Source organism: Argopecten irradians, chromosome 9 (assembly GCF_041381155.1).
Source record: "Argopecten irradians isolate NY chromosome 9, Ai_NY, whole genome shotgun sequence".
Lineage (NCBI taxonomy): Eukaryota > Metazoa > Mollusca > Bivalvia > Pectinida > Pectinidae > Argopecten > Argopecten irradians.
Genome location: NC_091142.1, coordinates 1,330,900 through 1,350,050, shown reverse-complemented (window position 1 = coordinate 1,350,050; position 19,151 = coordinate 1,330,900). Strand labels below are relative to the sequence as shown.

Below are 19,151 nucleotides of genomic sequence, written 5' to 3'. Positions count from 1 at the left end.
AAACTTGCATGAAATGATCCTGACATGGTCCTGACAAAGTGTTGTTATTTTTCGGGTTGATCCGAAATCCAAGATGGCCGCCACAGCCGCCATCTTGAAAACACATTTTGAACTTCTTCTCAAGTTCTACCGGTGCGATTTGGCTGAAAATTTCATGAAATGATCCTGACATGGTCCTGACAAAGTGTTGTTATTTTTCGGGTCGATCCGAAATCCAAGATGGCCGCCACAGCCGCCATCTTGAAAACACATTTTGAACTTCTTCTCAAGTTCTACTGGTGCGATTTGGCTGAAACTTGCATGAAATGATCCTGACATGGTCCCGACAAAGTGTTGTTATTTTTCGGGTCGATCCCAAATCCAAGATGGCCGCCACAGCCGCCATCTTTAAAACACATTTTGAACTTCTTCTCAAGTTCTACCGGTGCGATTTGGCTGAAACTTGCATGAAATGATCCTGACATGGTCCCGACAAAGTGTTGTTATTTTTCGGGTCGATCTGAAATCCAAGATGGCCGCCACAGTCGCCATCTTGAAAACACATTTTGAACTTCTTCTCAAGTTCTACCGGTGCGATTTGACTGAAACTTGCATGAAATGATCCTGTCATGGTCCCGACAAAGTGTTGGTATTTTTCGGGTCGATCTGAAATCCAAGATGGCCGCCACAGTCGCCATCTTGAAAACACATTTTGAACTTCTTCTCAAGTTCTACCGGTGCGGTTTGACTGAAACTTGCATGAAATGATCCTGACATGGTCCTGACAAAGTGTTGTTATTTTTTAGGTTGATACGAAACCCAAGATGGCAGCCACAGCCGCCATCTTGAAAACATATTTCGAACTTCTTCTCAAGTTCTACCGGTGCGGTTTGGCTGAAACTTGCATGAAATGATCCTGACATGGGCCCGACAAAGTATTGTTACATCTCTGGTTGATCACAAATCGAAGATGGCTACCATGACACTATATCTAATTAATTTCCTATATGTTAAGGCCCTTGGGCCTCTTGTTTGAAATAAAATTTGTTGAAAGAAATTGAAAATGATCCTGACATGGTCCTGACAAAGTGACACCATATATAATTAATTTTACTATTGCCAAGGTAGTCAGATGACCGTTAAGGCCCTTTGGGCCTCTTGTTTCAGGATATCACTAAAAAAAATTATATATTTTTTCATGGTGCTTATTTCTCTAGAATATTGGTGTAAATTTTAGAAACAAATATTTGTATTTTTTCTTGCATAAATCAAAAGAAAATGAGTCCAGTATGTATTACAAAAAAAAAACAAAAACAAAAAAGTAAAAAAAAAAAAAAAAAAAAATGTATAATTAAAAAAGGTGATAAATAGTATTGAAATAAAATTATACAATGTATTTTTTGGCATTTTTCATCTTCTAAATTTAATATAAGCCTTAATTAAGATTTAAAAAATACAAAATGAGCCACCAATGCATGGCCTATGGTGATAATTAAAGTTAAATCATAATTTGTTAACAAAATATGTTTTTGTAATTATTTTGCATATTATTGATATTTATATCTCTGACGCTTCGCGAAAAATGCCACGTGTAATGCTACCGCTTTTGAGTAAAAAATCTACCTCTTTTTGCTCACCAAAGGTTAACATGTCTGTGTAACCCCAGGAATTTGGTATTTTTTTAAGACTCTGCCTTTTGTAAGTTTCTGTGAAAACCAAAGGAATTTGGTACTAAAATCTTCCTTTTTTAAGTTTCTGTGAAAACTTGGGAAGTTTGAATTGGTACAAGATTATTTCTATAGTCCTCTGGTGGCAGACTTTGATCTAAATCAGATATTACTTGATAGGTATATATTCTGATTATTATCATTGATGTGGTCAGTGGTATGGAGAAATATTTGTGCTGTTTACTTTGAAATACATGAATGTCAAACACCTTTGGGAATTCTACCTTGTGTTTTAGTCCTAATACCTCTTTGTCTAAATAGGCTTATAATACCACCTGTGATTAAATTTCAATGAAATTTTGTTAGTTGCCAGTAAAATGTATTAAAATTTGCTGAATTTTGAACCCAAGAACACATGATGACAGCGGTAATAGCCAAATCATCAATATGTCTTAAGGTGGAAGGAAAAGAAAATAAGGCATTACACATTTTTAGGACTGTGGATTTGAGATTCACCAATGATAGTCACCCACCTGATATTTCAATTATTAGTAGTTCAATTGACAATAATGTTTTTTTCTCCAGGAACTTTGGCTTTGATGATTTGCTTGCTAAACCTTGCACATTCTGAAATGATTCCGGCTGTTAAAAAGGGCATCAAACAAAATAAAACCACAAAGCCTTGGCATTAATCATTTAGCTCAAGAAAAGGAGATTGGCATCTGAATGTATGTCTTTCCTCAGATCATGCAATGTGAAATATATCATACAATTTCCAGAGGAAAACTAATGAAAGCTAACAGCTCTCCTGGGTGGTACTATTGTGTCACTATCAATGGAACGTCCAGAGATCCCACAGTATCACGACCATTAACTTTGTACTCGTAATGTTCTATGAGAATTGTGTTGTACCCAACAGTATTGATTTACCATTACATCGCCTCGCCGAATTGTTTTTACACACTACAGATTGTATATAGGCTAATTCATTTTACATGTATGTACAGTATTCAACAGCTTTGTTGTTTCTAAAGCAGGGAAAGTATTTGCAACTGTTGTAAAATAGCGCACAATTTGATCAGGTTTTAATTCCCATAAAATAATGATCGTTGATGTAGGAACTATTGGTTTACTTTGTAAAACAGTAAAAATGTGACTAGAGGAGATTTGTTTTGATTGATTTAACGTCCTATTAACAGCCAGGCTCATTTAAGGTCGTGCTAGATTTATAGATGGAGAAAAGCCAGAGTACCTGCAGAAAACCCACCGACCAGCGATCAGTAACTGGAAACTGCCCCACATGGGATTCAAACTGACGGCCCAGAGGTAGAGGGCTTGTCGTAATGTTGTAGTAATCTTAACCATTGGTCCACCACAGCCCTTATATAAAAGTATGTGACTATAGAGAAAATGTAACAATATAATAATAATTCAGCCAAACATTTTCTGTTTTGTGTATGTCTCTTGTTAATTAGGTGTCAAGTCTTCAAAATGTTGTAACGCTGTTACACAGTTTTAAATTCTAGCGTGAGAATTGCCCCTTTGTTACCCAAATTAATTCAACTCTTGCCAGCAGTTTGCCACAGCTAATCGTGTTGGGAAACCCCACATTTAGCAGAAAAAAACTGTCAATTTTAATTGGCTTTTCCACAGCCCTCATTAAAGTTGCTGTTTCTTGTTCAATCAATATTTAATTAGAATGTGTGCAGCACATACTTTAAACAAAAGTTCAGCACACAATTGGCTTTAAATAGAAAAGAAAAAGGTATCATTTCCAATGCATTGTGTTTAATTATATATACAGTGACTCTATGAATTAAATGTTTATTGTATTTGGGAATAAGCGGAGTAGTGAGCAGAACTCAAATCTAGGTTTGTGCCACGTAAAATTTCATTTAAGACCACACTAATGAAAGTCTGATCTTAGAACGCTATGTCCAGGACAGCACAGATATACAAGGTTAGGATGTAGGAAATCAAACCTTGTATCAATAAGATACGTTTTTAGCCCACCATCATCAGATGGTGGGCTATTCAAATCGCCCTGCGTCCGTGGTCCGTTGTCCGTCGTCCGTCGTCCGTCCGTAAACAATGCTTGTTATCACTATTTCTTAAAAACTACTGCAGGGATTTTGTTCAAACTTCACATGGAGGGTCCCCTTGGTCCATATTTGTGCCATACAGATTTTGAGGCTGATCGGAAAAACAAGATGGCTGCCAGGCAGCCATCTTTGATTTTGGCAGTTGAAGTTTGTTATCGATATTTCTTGAGAACTACTGAAGGGATTTTGTTCAAACTTCACATGGAGGTTACCCTTGGTCCCTAGTTGTGCCATACATATTTTGTGGCTTATCGGAAAAACAAGATGGCCGCCAGACAGCCATCTTTGATTTTGGCAGTTGAAGTTTGTTATCGATATTTCTTGAGAACTACAGGAGGGATTTTGTTCAAACTTCACATGGAGGTTACCCTTGGTCCCTAGTTGTGCCATACAGATTTTGAGGCTGATAGGAAAAACAAGATGGCCGCCAGGTGGCCATCTTGGATTTTGATAGTTAAGGTTTGATATCCCTATTTCTCAAAAAGTGCTGAAGGGATCTTTCTCAAATTTAATATGTAGGTTCCCCTAGGGCCTTAGTTGTGCATATTGCATTTTTGGACCAATCGGTTTACAAGATGGCCGCCAGGCCGCCATCTTGGATTTTGATAGTTAAAGTTTGTTATCGCTATTTCTCAGATAGTACTGAAGGGATCTGTCTCAAATTTCATATGTAGGTTCCCCTAGGGACCTAGTTGTGCGTATTGCATTTTGGGACCGATCGGTCAACAAGATGGCTGCCAGGCAGCCATCTAGGATTTTGTTATTCAAAGTTTGTTATCTCTATTCCTCAGAAAGTACTGAAGGGATCTGTCTCAAAATTCATATGTAGGTTTCCCTAGGGCCCTAGTTGTGCATATTGTGATTTGGGACTGATCGGTCAACAAGATTGCTGCCAGGCAGCCATCTTGGATTTTGATATTCAAAGTTTGTTATCGCTATTTCTCAGAAAGTATTGAATGGATCTTTCTCAAATTTCACATGTAGGTTCCACTAGGGCTCTAGTTGTGCATATTGTGATTTGGGACCGATTGATTAACAAGATGGCCGCCAAGGAGTCATCTTGGATTTTTAATTTTGATAGTTGAAGTTTGTTACCGCTATTTCTCAAAAGGTACTGAAGCGATCTGTCTCAAATTTTATATGTAGTATGTTTGAAAAAGTTTAAAAAGTAGAGAAAAGATCCATCTTTCCTTTGTCACATATAGATCATTCTTTGGTGGGCGCCAAGATCCCTCTGGGATCTCTTGTTGGTTCTAGTATTTTCTAACTGATTGGAAACCAAATTCACACACATATTATATCTAGTGACTACTTATATCTAATGACTATCTATATCTAGTGACTATTTATATCTAGTGACTATTTATATCTAGTGACTGTTTATATCTAGTGACTATTTATATCTAGTGACTATTTATATCTAGTGACTGTTTATATCTAGTGACTATTTATATCTAGTGACTATTTTTATCAAGTGTCTTTTTATAACTATTTATATCTAGTGACTGTTTATATCTAGTGACTATTTATATCTAGTGACTATTCATATCTAGTGACTATATATATCTAGTGATTATTTATATCTAGTGATTGTTTATATCAAGTGACTGTTTATATCTAGTGACTATTTATATCAAATGACTGTTTATATCTAGTGACTATTTATATCTAGTGACTGTTTATATCTAGTGACTATTTATATCTAGTGACTGTTTACATCTAGTGAGTGTTTACATCTAGTGACTGTTTACATCTAGTGACTATTTATATCTAGTGACTATTTATATCAAGTGACTATTTATATCTAGTGACTCTTCATATCTAGTGACTGTTTATATCTAGTGACTATTTTTATCTAGTGACTATTTATATCTAGTGATTATTTATATCTAGTGACTATTTGTATCTAGTGACTGTTTATATCTAGTGACTGTTTATATCTAGTGACTGTTTACATCTAGTGACTATTTATATCAAATGACTATTTATATCTAGTGGCTATTTATATCTAGTGACTATTTGTATCTAGTGACTGTTTATATCTAGTGAGTGTTTACATCTAGTGACTGTTTACATCTAGTGACTATTTATATCTAGTGACAATTTATTTCTAGTGACTATTTATATCAATTGACTATTTATATCTAGTGACTGTTTATTTCTAGTGACTATTTACATCTAGTGACTATTTATATCTAGTGACTGTTTATATCTAGTGACTATTTATATCTAGTGACTATTTATATCTAGTGACTGTTTACATCTAGTGACTATTTATATCTAGTGACAATTTATATCTAGTGACAATTTATATCTAGTGACTATTTACATCAAGTGACTATTCATATCTAGTGACTATTTATATCTAGTGACTGTTTACATCTAGTGACTATTTACATCTAGTGACTATTTATACCTATTGACTATTTATATCTAGTGAGTGTTTATATCTAGGGACTATTTATATCTAGTGACTATTTATATCTAGTGACTGTTTATATCTAATGACTATTTATATCTAGTGACTGTTTACATCTAGTGACTATTTATATCTAGTGACTTTATATCTAGTGACTATTTACATCTAGTGACTGTTTACATCTAGTGACTATTTATATCTAGTGACTATTTATATCTAGTGACTCTTCATATCTAGTGACTGTTTGATGCTGTGAAACAGCATTCTTAGGTACGCTCGGAGAGCCTGTGCACATCAAAACAATGAAACCACTCCGCAATGAAAATTAAAAGTTGTTTTGTTCATTTCACGTAATACTTGATGGTATGAAAAAATAAAACCCCAATATTCAAAACCACGGACATAGAATTTGTACATACGTATACACCATGGAAGGAGTGTTTTAAGTGTTTAGTTGGGACTCTATGATATTTGTATTACTCCGAATACTCCACTGGTCTCCCGAAAATCACGAACAACGCCGCCGTCGCTGTCTTCTTCCGCGACAGACTTTCAGTGGATTTTGGATTGTGTATGTTTATTTAAATTTTACGTAATTCATGCTAATAATTGATTATTGTAATCAAATGATAGGAAGGTAACTGCAAAAGAAAGTTCTTATAACGCTTATAAAGTTTTTTGTGTTGGTTGTATTGACGAACTATATCGAGATATTATTGCGCAGTGAAAGTTAATAGTTTTGAGTACGTGCCTCCTCCCTTGATCTGTCACTGGGAGTTCTGTCTTTTGTTTATAGACAACTGCGGTATATTGAAAGGGAAAAAGTATCAAATCTATCAGCATAAACTTATAAAATATATAATGATAATATAGATCTCTTTATGTACGAGCAACATAATGTGACAAATGAACTTATATTGCCGTGTAATGTACGGTAGCCTTATGAAGACTTGCTAAAGTCCGATGTATTGCAGGAAGTTTTCTTGATGATAGCGTTCTTATGAATTCAAAAGAAATTTGAATGTTATAAGTAACCAAATAATGTACCTTTTACTTGGCAAAAATATATGTCCATGTTTTATTATAAGTCAAAAGTCGGCAAAGCAAAACTCACGATTAAAATGTTCTGCACGATAATATTTCGCCAACCAGTTTCTACTGCAGCTGTGCTGTTAACGTTAGGCTTATGAAGACTTGCTAAAGTCCGATACATTACATGAAGTTTTCTTGATGTTAAAGGCTAGCATTCTTGTGAATTTAAAAGAAATCCGAGTGATATACGTAATGAAATAATGTACCTTTTATTTGACAGAAGTATTTGGCCATAATTTATTAGTCAAAAGTCGTCAAAGCAATGTTAGTTTTCTAAAAAGGAAACCAAAACATATCCGGAAATGGTAATATTTCTAATGTTATATTTTTCTGAAAATATTCTTCAATGTTAAGTGGATATAAAGATACGAAAATGTTTACTTATTATTTTTTTGTCTTTGAAGAGACATTGATGAAATTGATAATTTAGCAATTAATAAAGAATTATAAAAAAAATGATACTCAGATTCTAAACGGTTTCATTGGTGTTGAAATCGTTATTTCAAAAATAATTTAGAAATGAAATTTATTACAGTTATTTCAGAATAATAAGTTATTCAACTTATTGTTCTTGAAAAACTTCAAATATCATAAAATAAATACGGTATATCGTAAATATTTTTTTTTATTAAACTCCGAAATTCAACACTGCACACGTATGTATAGTTTACTTAATTCTATATTTAAATGAAAAACCAATTTCTTTATTCCTTTGTTTGAGTCCTTCATTCACAGCATCTATGAGTGGCCTTGGCACTTTGATTATATCTAGTGACTATTTTTATCTAGTGACTATTTATATCTAGTGACTGTTTATATCTAATGACTATCGATATCTAGTGAATGTTTATATCTAGTGACTATTTATATCTAGTGACTATTTATATCTAGTGACTGTTTATATCTAGTGACTGTTTATATCTAGTGACTATTTATATCTAGTGACTATTTATATCAAATGACTATTTTTATCTAGTGACTATTTATATCTAGTGACTGTTTATATCTAATGACTATCGATATCCAGTGACTATATATATCTAGTGACTGTTTGTATCTAGTGACTGTTTATATCTAGTGACTGTTTATATCTAGTGACTATTTATATCTAGTGACTGTTTACATCTAGTGATTATTTAGATCTAGTGACTATTTGTATCTAGTGACTGTTTATATCTAGTGACTGTTTACATCTTGTGACTATTTATATCAAATGACTATTTATATCTAGTGACTATTTATATCTAGTGACTATTTGTATCTAGTGACTGTTTATATCTAGTGAGTGTTTACATCTAGTGACTGTTTACATCTAGTGACTATTTATATCTAGTGACTATTTATATCTAGTGACTATTTATTTCTAGTGACTATTTTTATCTAGTGACTATTTATATCTAGTGACTATTTTTATCTAGTGACTATTTCTATCTAGTGACTATTTATATCTAGTGACTGTTTATATCTAGTGACTATTTATATCTAGTGACTGTTTACATCTAGTGACTATTTATATGTAGTGACTATTTATATCTAGTGACTGTTTACATCTAGTGACTATTTATATCTAGTGACTGTTTACATCTAGTGACTCTTCATATCTAGTGACTGTTTATATCTAGTGACTGTTTACATCTAGTGACTATTTAAGCCTAGTGACTGTTTACATCTAGTGATTATTTATACCTAGTGACTGTTTATATCAAGTGACTATTTATATCAAGTGACTATTTATATCAAGTGACTAATTATATCTAGTGAGTGTTTATATCTAGGGACTATTTATATTTAGTGACTTTTTATATCTAGTGACTGTTTACATTTAGTGACTATTTATATCTAGTGACTATTTACATCTAGTGACTATTTATATCTAGTGACTATTTATATCAAGTGACTATTTATATCAAGTGACTAATTATATCTAGTGAGTGTTTACATCTAGTGACTATTTATATCTAGTACTAGTGACTATTTATATCTAGTGACTGTTCGACTATTTATATTTTAATGACTGATTATATCTAGTGACTTTGTGTTATTTAGCAACAATTCAGAAAATGTGGATGATATCTATGATAGGCTGATGTAATTTTTGTGTTGTTTATACATGCTGTTTCATTCACAAAACAAAATAAACACACTGATCAACAACTCAGGAAATTGCCAAATTCTAAATAAGTGATGCTGTCAATAGCAACAATTTTATAGAAATGTAACCTTAATAAGTTGGAGCATGTGTCTATCCATGTTAAAGTTCATTCAAAATAATTGCATTTTATTACATCAGTCCATTTTGTTTTTTCTGGTTTTCCATTAATTTTCCTTTTGCTATTCATGCTGCGTTAGACTTGTTTGTGTAATTCCCCACAGGTTTTTGGAAGTTCCAAAGCAATTTAATCAAAACATGAATCCAGAAATTTTTGAATAGTGAGGAAAGATGCAATACTTCCTGAAGGGATTGATTAATCGATGTTGTCTTGCTCTGTTTGAATGAAAGGGAAAAGTTTTTCATAGTGACACTTTAATGCATCACCTTTTGTTTACTTCCTGCCTCTTTTCATTAATAAACAAACAAACAAAATGTGTATAGCGACCTTTGTGTATGATTTCCTGTGACAGCCTGATCAGTTATACGTGAGCCTTATAAGTGTCACTAAAGTTGTCCCGGAAGTTTTATCAAAGCGTGAAAAGAGTGTTATTTGCCCGATATATGATATCCACTGGTACATTAGGACGATCCACACAATTCTGAGTGTGATGTGTTTATCTCCAAGTTCATATTCAACAATGGATTCCAACAATTACTGGTTTAAAGCTGAACTTTAACTGACAGCATGATTCAGATGAATGCTTGGAAGACTCTATCAAAGTCCAATAGGGGTGTTTTGTCAACTAATAGCAGTGTCTCTATAGAAGCCCTCAGCCGATTTTTTGAAAGGTAATTATCTATATTTCTCTCCTACCTACACGTGTAATACTGGCTTGTCTAGGGCAATACACTCATGTCGTCTGAGACTGTATTTCATGGCTACCCATGCAATAAAGCGTTGTGACGTCACAGCATCAACAAAATTATTTTTTCTCAGTCCAATCTTGACTTTTTAGGTCACCTGAGACAAAGTCTCAAGTGACCTATTCTAATCGCCTTTTGTCCGTCGTCGTGCGTCGTATGTCCGCAAACAATTTACATTTTCAACTTCTTCTCCAAAACTGCTGAAGCAATTTCAATGAAATTTTGCACAAACCTTCTAAGGCATAAGAAAGGGGCCAAAAGGGGTAAAATTGACTAAAATTTCAAAAATCTTATTCTCCACTCACATATGTGATGGAATTAAATACTTTTCATAGATAGAAAGGTCCTAAGGTCCTTTAAAAAAATGTGAATTATATGACCCTGGGGTCTCAGGTTTTCCCCTGGTGAGGTGGTTAAGTTTACTATAGTTTATATAGGGAAAACACATTTTTGAGTATTATTTAATCATAGGAAATGAGTCAAATATTGTCAGAATTATCAGTATGAGAAGGCCATTGAATCCTATTAACCAATTTTCCATGACTGACCCCCAGGGGCCTTAGGGTTGGGGTCAAAAGGGGTCAAATAGGCTATAACTTCAAAAATTTTCTTCTGAAATTCTTAAAATGGTAGAATCAAATACTCTTCATAGATGGAAAGGTTTTGAGGTCCTTTACAAAAATTGTGAATTATATGACCCTGGGGTCTCAGGTTTCCCCCGGGGAGGGGTTCAAGTTTACTATAGCTATCCCCCACCCAACGAAGTTGACGGGGGATATACAAATGGGTTCCGTCCGTCCGTCCGTCCGTACAAATAGTTTCCGGAGCATAACTCTAAAACCGGTAGAAATATATCCACGAAACTTCAAACACACATTTGTCTTATGGTCTAGTAGTGCCTTTTGCTATTTTTAGCCCACCATCATCAGATGGTGGGCTATTCAAATCGCCTTTCGTCCGTGGTCCGTCGTCCGTCCGTCCTTCCGTCCGTCCGTCCGTCCGTCCTTCCGTCCGTCCGTCCGTCCGTCCTTCCGTCCGTCCGTCCGTCCGTTAACAATTCTTGTTACCGCTATTTCTCAGAAAGTGCTAAAGGGATCTTTTTCAAATTTCATATGTAGGTTCCCCTAGGAACCTAGTTGTGCATATTGCATTTTGGGACCGATCGGTGAACAAGATGGCCGACAGGCGGCCATCTTGGATTTTGATAGTTAAAGTTTGTTACCGCTATTTCTCAAAAAGTACTGAAGGGATCTTTCTCAAATTTCATATATAGGTTCCCCTAGGACCCTAGTTGTGCATATTGCATTTTGGAACCGATCGGTGAACAAGATGGCCGACAGGCGGCCATCTTGGATTTTGATAGTTAAAGTTTGTTACCGCTATTTCTCAAAAAGTGCTGAGGGGATCTTTCTCAAATTTCATATATAGGTTCCCCTAGGACCCTAGTTGTGCATATTGCATTTTGGAACCGATCGGTGAACAAGATGGCCGACAGGCGGCCATCTTGGATTTTGATAGTTAAAGTTTGTTACCGCTATTTCTCAAAAAGTGCTGAGGGGATCTTTCTCAAATTTCATATACAGGTTCCCCTAGAGCCCTAGTTGTGCATATTGCATTTTGGGACCGATCGGTGAACAAGATGGCCGACAGGCGGCCATCTTGGATTTTGATAGTTAAAGTTTGTTACCGCTATTTCTCAAAAAGTACTGAAGGGATCTTTCTCAAATTTCATATACAGGTTCCCCTAGGACCCTAGTTGTGCATATTGCATTTTGGGACCGATCGGTGAACAAGATGGCCGACAGGCGGCCATCTTGGATTTTGATAGTTAAAGTTTGTTACCGCTATTTCTCAAAAAGTACTGAAGGGATCTTTCTCAAATTTCATATATAGGTTCCCCTAGGACCCTAGTTGTGCATATTGCATTTTGGGACCGATCGATGAACAAGATGGCCGCCTGTCGGCCATCTTGGATTTTGATAGTTAAATATTGAAACCGCTATTTCTCAAAAAATGCTGAAGGGATCTTTCTCAAATTTCATATACAGGTTCCCCTAGGACCCTAGTTGTGTATATTGCATTTTGGGACCGATCGGTGAACAAGATGGCTGACAGGCGGCCATCTTGGATTTTGATAGTTAAAGTTTGTTACCGCTATTTCTCAAAAAGTACTGAAGGGATCTTTCTCAAATTTCATATATAGGTTCCCCTAGGACCCTAGTTGTGCATATTGCATTTTGGGACCGATCAATGAACAAGATTGCCGACCGACGGCCATCTTGGATTTTGATAGTTTAAGTTTGTTATAGCTATTTCTCAGAAAGTACGTAAGGGATCTTTCTCAAATTCCATTGATAGGTTCCTCTTGTACCCTAGTTGTGCATAGTACCTTTTAGGACTGATGCATAATGCCTTTTGGGACTGATTGGTAAACAAGATGGCCAACCGGCCGCCATCTTAGATTTCATTGTTGAAGTTTGTTACCACTATTTCTTAGAAAGTACTATAGCGATCTGTCTCAAATTTTATATGTAGTGTGTTTGAAAAAGTTTGAAAAGCAGGGAAAAGATCCCTCTTTCCATTGTCAGACATAGATCATTCTTTGGTGGGCGCAAAGATCCCTCTGGGATCTCTTGTTAGGTTTTCATTGTCTGCATTTTTTCCGTAACCATGGAAATATTGCTGAAAATATCATATTTTGTACCAGGTTCGTTTCCGGAGCATAACTCTAAAACCAGAGGAGATATTTCCACGAAACTTCATAGACACATTGTTCTTATGGTCTAGTAGTGTAGTGCCTTTTGCTATTTTAAGGTTTTCACTTTTTGTACTTTTTTCTGTAACCATGGAAACATTGCTGAAAATGGCAGATTTTTGGGCAAGAATCGTTTCCGGAGCACAACTCTAAAACCAGCAGAGATATTCCCATGAAACTTCATAGACACATTGTTCTTATGGTCTAGTAGTGCCTTTTGCTATTTTTAGGTTTTCATTTTTTGGACTTTTTCCGTAACCATGGAAACATTGCTGAAAATATCATATTTTTGTACCAGGTTCGTTTCTGCAGCATAACTGGAAAACCGGTTGAGATATATGCACGGAACTCCATAGGCACATTAGTCTTATGGTCTAGTAGTGCCTTTTGCTATTTTAATGTTTTCACTTTTTGTACATTTTTCTGTAACCATGGAAACATTGCTGAAAATGTCAGATTTTTGCGTAAGAATCGTTTCCGGAGCACAACTCTAAAACCAGTAGAGATATTTCCATGAAACTTCATAGATACATTGTTCTTATGGTCTAGTAGTGCCTTTTGCTATTTTGAGGTTTTCACTTTTTGTCCTTTTTTCTGTAACCATAGAAACATTGCTGAAAATATCATATTTTTGTAGCAGGTTCATTTCCGGAGCATAACTCTAAAACCAGCAGAGATATTTCCACGAAACTTCATAGACACATTCTTTTTATGGTCTAGTTGTACCTTTTGCTATTTTTAGGTTTTCATTTTTTGCACTATTTCCGTTACCATGGAAACATTGCTGAAAATATCATGGTAAATGGTAAATGTGTTACTTTGCAAAACTCCACCCATCTTTGTGTATATAGTCTAATATAAATGTCAAGGCTGTATACCTGATTCAACAATTGCAGCCCCGCTCTACTTGAATTATACACCATCTTTCTTTAGCTCAACTTCCTTTTTCCTGGGTTTTTTTATACACATAAGTCTCCACAATCAAACTTACTTCAGCTTTGATATGTCCATTGGCGGGGGATCTGAATAACTATGTCCTTGTTTATAGGGAAAACACATTTATGAGCATTTTTTGCTCAATTTTCATAGGAAATGAGTCAAACTTGTTTAGAATTATTAGCCTGAGATATCATTTTAATATCATATCTATATTGGTCCTGGTCAACCCCCTTGGGGCAGAGGGGCGGGGCCAAAAGGGGCAAATAGGCTAAATCTTTAAAAAATCTTCTTCTTAAATACTGGAAATGGTAGAATCAAATACTTCCATAGATGGACAGGTCTTAAGATGTTTTATGAAAATTGTGAATTATATGACCCTGGGGTCTCACATTTCCCCCTGGGGAGGGGTCAAGTTTACTATAGTTTATTTAGGGAAAACATATTTATGAGCATTTTTTGCTCAATTTTCATAGGAAATCAGTAAGACTTGTTTAGAATTATTAGCCTGAGATAACATTTTGATATTATATCTACAGTTGGTAGTAGACTAAAGGTTACACATTGTGCACACGGTGTGAACTACGAGTGAACACGGAGTGCACAAGGTTTAGACTACAGGTGGACACGGAGTGCACAAGGTTTAGACTACAGGTAGACACGGAGTGCACTACGTGTGAACACGGTGTCCACTACAGGTGGACATCGTGTCCAGGTAATATGTCCACTTCATTCAGACAACAGACAAAGTAAATGATGTGTTACAGAGATATGAGAAAATATCTATTTATTCTGCAGTCTATATGGACTTTGACAGATAGAAATATTTATTGCGATCAGAAACATACATGTAATATTTATTGCAACATAAAACTGCCCTTAATTACTAGAAACCATTCGCACGGTAATGTTTATTTGAATTGATACATATAAAGTAAAATGTATCCATACATATCATCATACAATTTAATTTATAAATCAGGACGTTTAGTAGAAGTTATAAAAGCAAATTAACTGCGTAGCAAATTAACTGCGTACAAGTGGTTACGGTAAACCATGTACTGGTTATGTCTCATCAATGGATCGTTCAAGTCCGCATTTTCCCAGTAAAAATTTTTTTCTTGCTAGTGATATATAGTTTAAACATTGACTTTTTAGGTCACCTGAGACGAAGTCTCAAGTGACCTATTCTAATCGCCTTTTGTCCGTCGTCATCCGTCGTGCGTCGTATGTCCGTAAACAATTTATATTTTCGACTTCTTCTCCAAAACTGCGGAAGCAATTTCAATGAAATTTTGCACAAACCTTCTAAGGCATAAGGCCAATCAAAATTGTGAATTATATGGTCCCCACCCCCCAGGGGGCTGTGGGAGGGGGCCAAAAGGGGTAAAATTGAGTAAAATTTCAAAAATCTTCTTCTCTACTCACAGATGTGGTAGAATCAAATACTCTTCATAGATAGAAAGGTCTTAAGGTCCTTTACAAAAATTGTGAATTATATGACCCTGGGGTCTCTAGTTTCTTCCTGGGGAGGGGGTTAAGTTTACTATAGTTTATATTGAGAAAACACATTTTTGCCCATTATTTGGTCATTTGTAATAGGAAATGAGTCAAATGTTGTCAGAATTATCAGTATGAGATGGCCATTTAATCCTATTAACAAATTTTCTATGACTGACCCCCAGGGGCCTTAGGGGCGGGGTCAAAAGGGGTCAAATAGGCTAAAACTTCAAAAATCTTCTCCTGAAGTTCTGGAAATGGTAGAATCAAATACTTTTCATAAATAGAAAGGTCTTAAGGTCCTTTACAAAAATTGTAAATTATATGACCCTGGGGTCTCCTGTTTCCCCTTGGGGAGGGGGTCAAGTTTACTATAGTTTATATAGGAAAAACACATTTATGAGCATGTTTTGCTCAATTTTCATTGGAAACGAGTCAAACTTGGTTTGAATTATTAGCCTGAGATAGTATTTAAATATCATATCCACATTGGTCCTGGCCGACCCCCTGGGGGCAGATGGTCGGGGCTAAAAAAAGGGTCAAATAGGCTAAAACTTCAAAAATCTTCTAAAATTATAGATGGAAAGGTCTTAAGATGTTTTATAAAAATTGTGAATTATATGACCTTGGGGTCTCACTTTACTCCCTGGGGAGGGGTCAAGTTTACTTTAGTTTGTATAGGAAAAACATATTTGTGAACATTATTTGCCCAATTTCCGTAGGAAATGAGTCATACTTGATTAGAATTATTAGCCTAAGATATAGCATTTTAACATCCATATCCGTCCTCGATGACCCCCTGGGGCACCAGAGGGGCAGGACCAAACAGGGTCAAAATGATTAAAATTTCAAAAAATACCTCTAAATTCACAGTTTGATGGAAGCAAATACTCTTCATAGTCTAAAAAGTCAAATTCATAAATCACTGACCAACTTCAAGGCCCAGCATATAGTGTTTATATGTCTTTAATTTGTTTCATTATTTGTTTCATTATATATTCTAACTCAGGTGACCGTTAAGGCCCATGGGCCTCTTGTTTTTCAGAAACTAGGCTGGGTTTACTAAGATGCAAACAACAGGATTTGCATTGAAAATATCACATATTTTTCATGTATGAAAAATTAACTTGCAGTCACTTTTTTGTTTGTTTTGTTTTTTTTTATTTTAAAATGGCGGGAAACCATAGCAGTAAAATTGGAATAAAATGGGTTGATAAAGTAAATTTTTAAGCCAATGAAAGTGCTCATAACAAGCAAAATTGAATAATAAACACATATTTGGTTCTATTTTCAAACATTTGGTTGACATAGTCTGACTGAGGGGTATCTGGTGATATTAGCCAGCCATTAGCTTAACAGTTTTTATAGAAACAACAAGTATATGGGGAGAACAAACCAGGTCAGCTGTTCCTCATATACAGTAAAACTCCTATAACTCCAACAGCAGGGGAGGTCAGCTGTTTCTCTTACACAGTAAAACTCCTATAACTCCAACAGTAGAGGATGTCAGCTGTTTCTCATATACAGTAAAACTCCAATAACTCTAACAGTAAAACTCTTATAACTCCAACAGCAGGGGATGTCAGCTGTTTCTCATATACAGTAAAACTCCTATAACTCCAACAGCAGGGGATGTCAGCTGTTTCTCATATACAGTAAAACTCTTATAACTCCAACAGTAGGGAATGTCAGCTGTTTCTCATATATACAGTAAAACTCCTATAACTCCAACAGTAGGGGATGTCAGCTGTTTCTCATATACAGTAAAACTCCTATAACTCCAACAGCAGGGGATGTCAGCTGTTTCTCATATACAGTAAAACTCTTATAACTCCAACAGCAGGGGATGTCAGCTGTTTCTCATATACAGTAAAACTCTTATAACTCCAACAGTAGGGGATGTCAGCTGTTTCTCATATACAGTAAAACTCTTATAACTCCAACAGTAGGGGATGTCAGCTGTTTCTCATATACAGTAAAACTCTTATAACTCCAACAGTAGGGGATGTCAGCTGTTTCTCATATACAGTAAAACTCCTATAACTCCAACAGTAGGGGATGTCAGCTGTTTCTCATATACAGTAAAACTCCTATAACTCCAACAGTAGGGGATGTAGCTGTTTCTCATATACAGTAAAAAACTCTATAACTCCAACAGCAGGGGATGTCAGCTGTTTCTCATATACAGTAAAACTCCTATAACTCCAACAGCAGGGGATGTCAGCTGTTTCTCATATACAGTAAAACCCTATAACTCCAACAGCAGGGGATGTCAGCTGTTTCTCATATACAGTAAAACCCCTATAACTCCAACAGTAGGGGATGTCAGCTGTTTCTCATATACAGTAAAACCCCTATAACTCCAACAGTAGGGGATGTCAGCTGTTTCTCATATACAGTAAAACTCCTATAAACTCCAACAGTAGGGGATGTCAGCTGTTTCTCATATACAGTAAAACTCCTATAACTCCAACAGTAGGGGATGTCAGCTGTTTCTCATATACAGTAAAACTCTTATAACTCCAACAGTAGGGGATGTCAGCTGTTTCTCATATACAGTAAAACTCCTATAACTCCAACAGTAGGGGATGTCAGCTGTTTCTCATATACAGTAAAACTCCTATAACTCCAACAGTAGGGGATGTCAGCTGTTTCTCATATACAGTAAAACTCCTATAACTCCAACAGTAGGGGATGTCAGCTGTTTCTCATATACAGTAAAACTCCTATAACTCCAACAGTAGGGGATGTCAGCTGTTTCTCATATACAGTAAAACTCCTATAACTCCAACAGTAGGGGATGTCAGCTGTTTCTCATATACAGTAAAACTCCTATAACTCCAACAGTAGGGGATGTCAACTGTTTCTCATATACAGTAAAACTCTTATAACTCCAACAGTAGGGGATGTCAGCTGTTTCTCATATACAGTAAAACTCCTATAACTCCAACAGTAGGGGATGTCAGCTGTTTCTCATATACAGTAAAACTCCTATAACTCCAACAGTAGGGGATGTCAGCTGTTTCTCATATACAGTAAAACTCCTATAACTCCAACAGCAGGGGATGTCAGCTGTTTCTCATATACAGTAAAACTCCTATAACTCCAACAGCAGGGGATGTCAGCTGTTTCTCATATACAGTAAAACCCTATAACTCCAACAGCAGGGGATGTCAGCTGTTTCTCATATACAGTAAAACTCCTATAACTCCAACAGTAGGGGATGTCAACTGTTTCTCATATACAGTAAAACTCCTATAACTCCAACAGTAGGGGATGTCAGCTGTTTCTCATATACAGTAAAACTCCTATAACTCCAACAGTAGGGGATGTCAGCTGTTTCTCATATACAGTAAAACTCCTATAACTCCAACAGTAGGGGATGTCAGCTGTTTCTCATATACAGTAAAACTCCTATAACTCCAACAGCAGGGGATGTCAGCTGTTTCTCATATACAGTAAAACTCCTATAACTCCAACAGCAGGGGATGTCAGCTGTTTCTCATATACAGTAAAACCCAAATAACTCCAACAGTAGGGGATGTCAGCTGTTTCTCATATACAGTAAAACTCCTATAACTCCAACAGTAGGGGATGTCAGCTGTTTCTCATATACAGTAAAACTCCTATAACTCCAACAGAAGGGGATGTCAGCTGTTTCTCATATACAGTAAAACTCCTATAA

The 19,151-nt window shown here is 35.7% G+C and overlaps 1 protein-coding gene across 2 annotated transcripts in view; it reads left to right on the top strand.

Moving 5' to 3' along the window:
- The window catches only part of LOC138331057 (calcium/calmodulin-dependent protein kinase kinase 1-like), a 248,457-nt gene that overhangs the window by 153,933 nt on the left and 75,373 nt on the right, over positions 1-19,151 (top strand). The window contains exon 1 of one of the 2 annotated variants that reach the window (XM_069278509.1): positions 9,926-10,200. The exons of the other annotated variant lie outside the window; for it this stretch is intronic. Coding sequence (XP_069134610.1) covers positions 10,097-10,200 — 104 coding nt within the window. The 5' untranslated portion in view covers positions 9,926-10,096. Of the gene's footprint in view, positions 1-9,925; positions 10,201-19,151 lie in introns of those variants that run through there. 2 annotated transcript variants of the gene reach the window in all.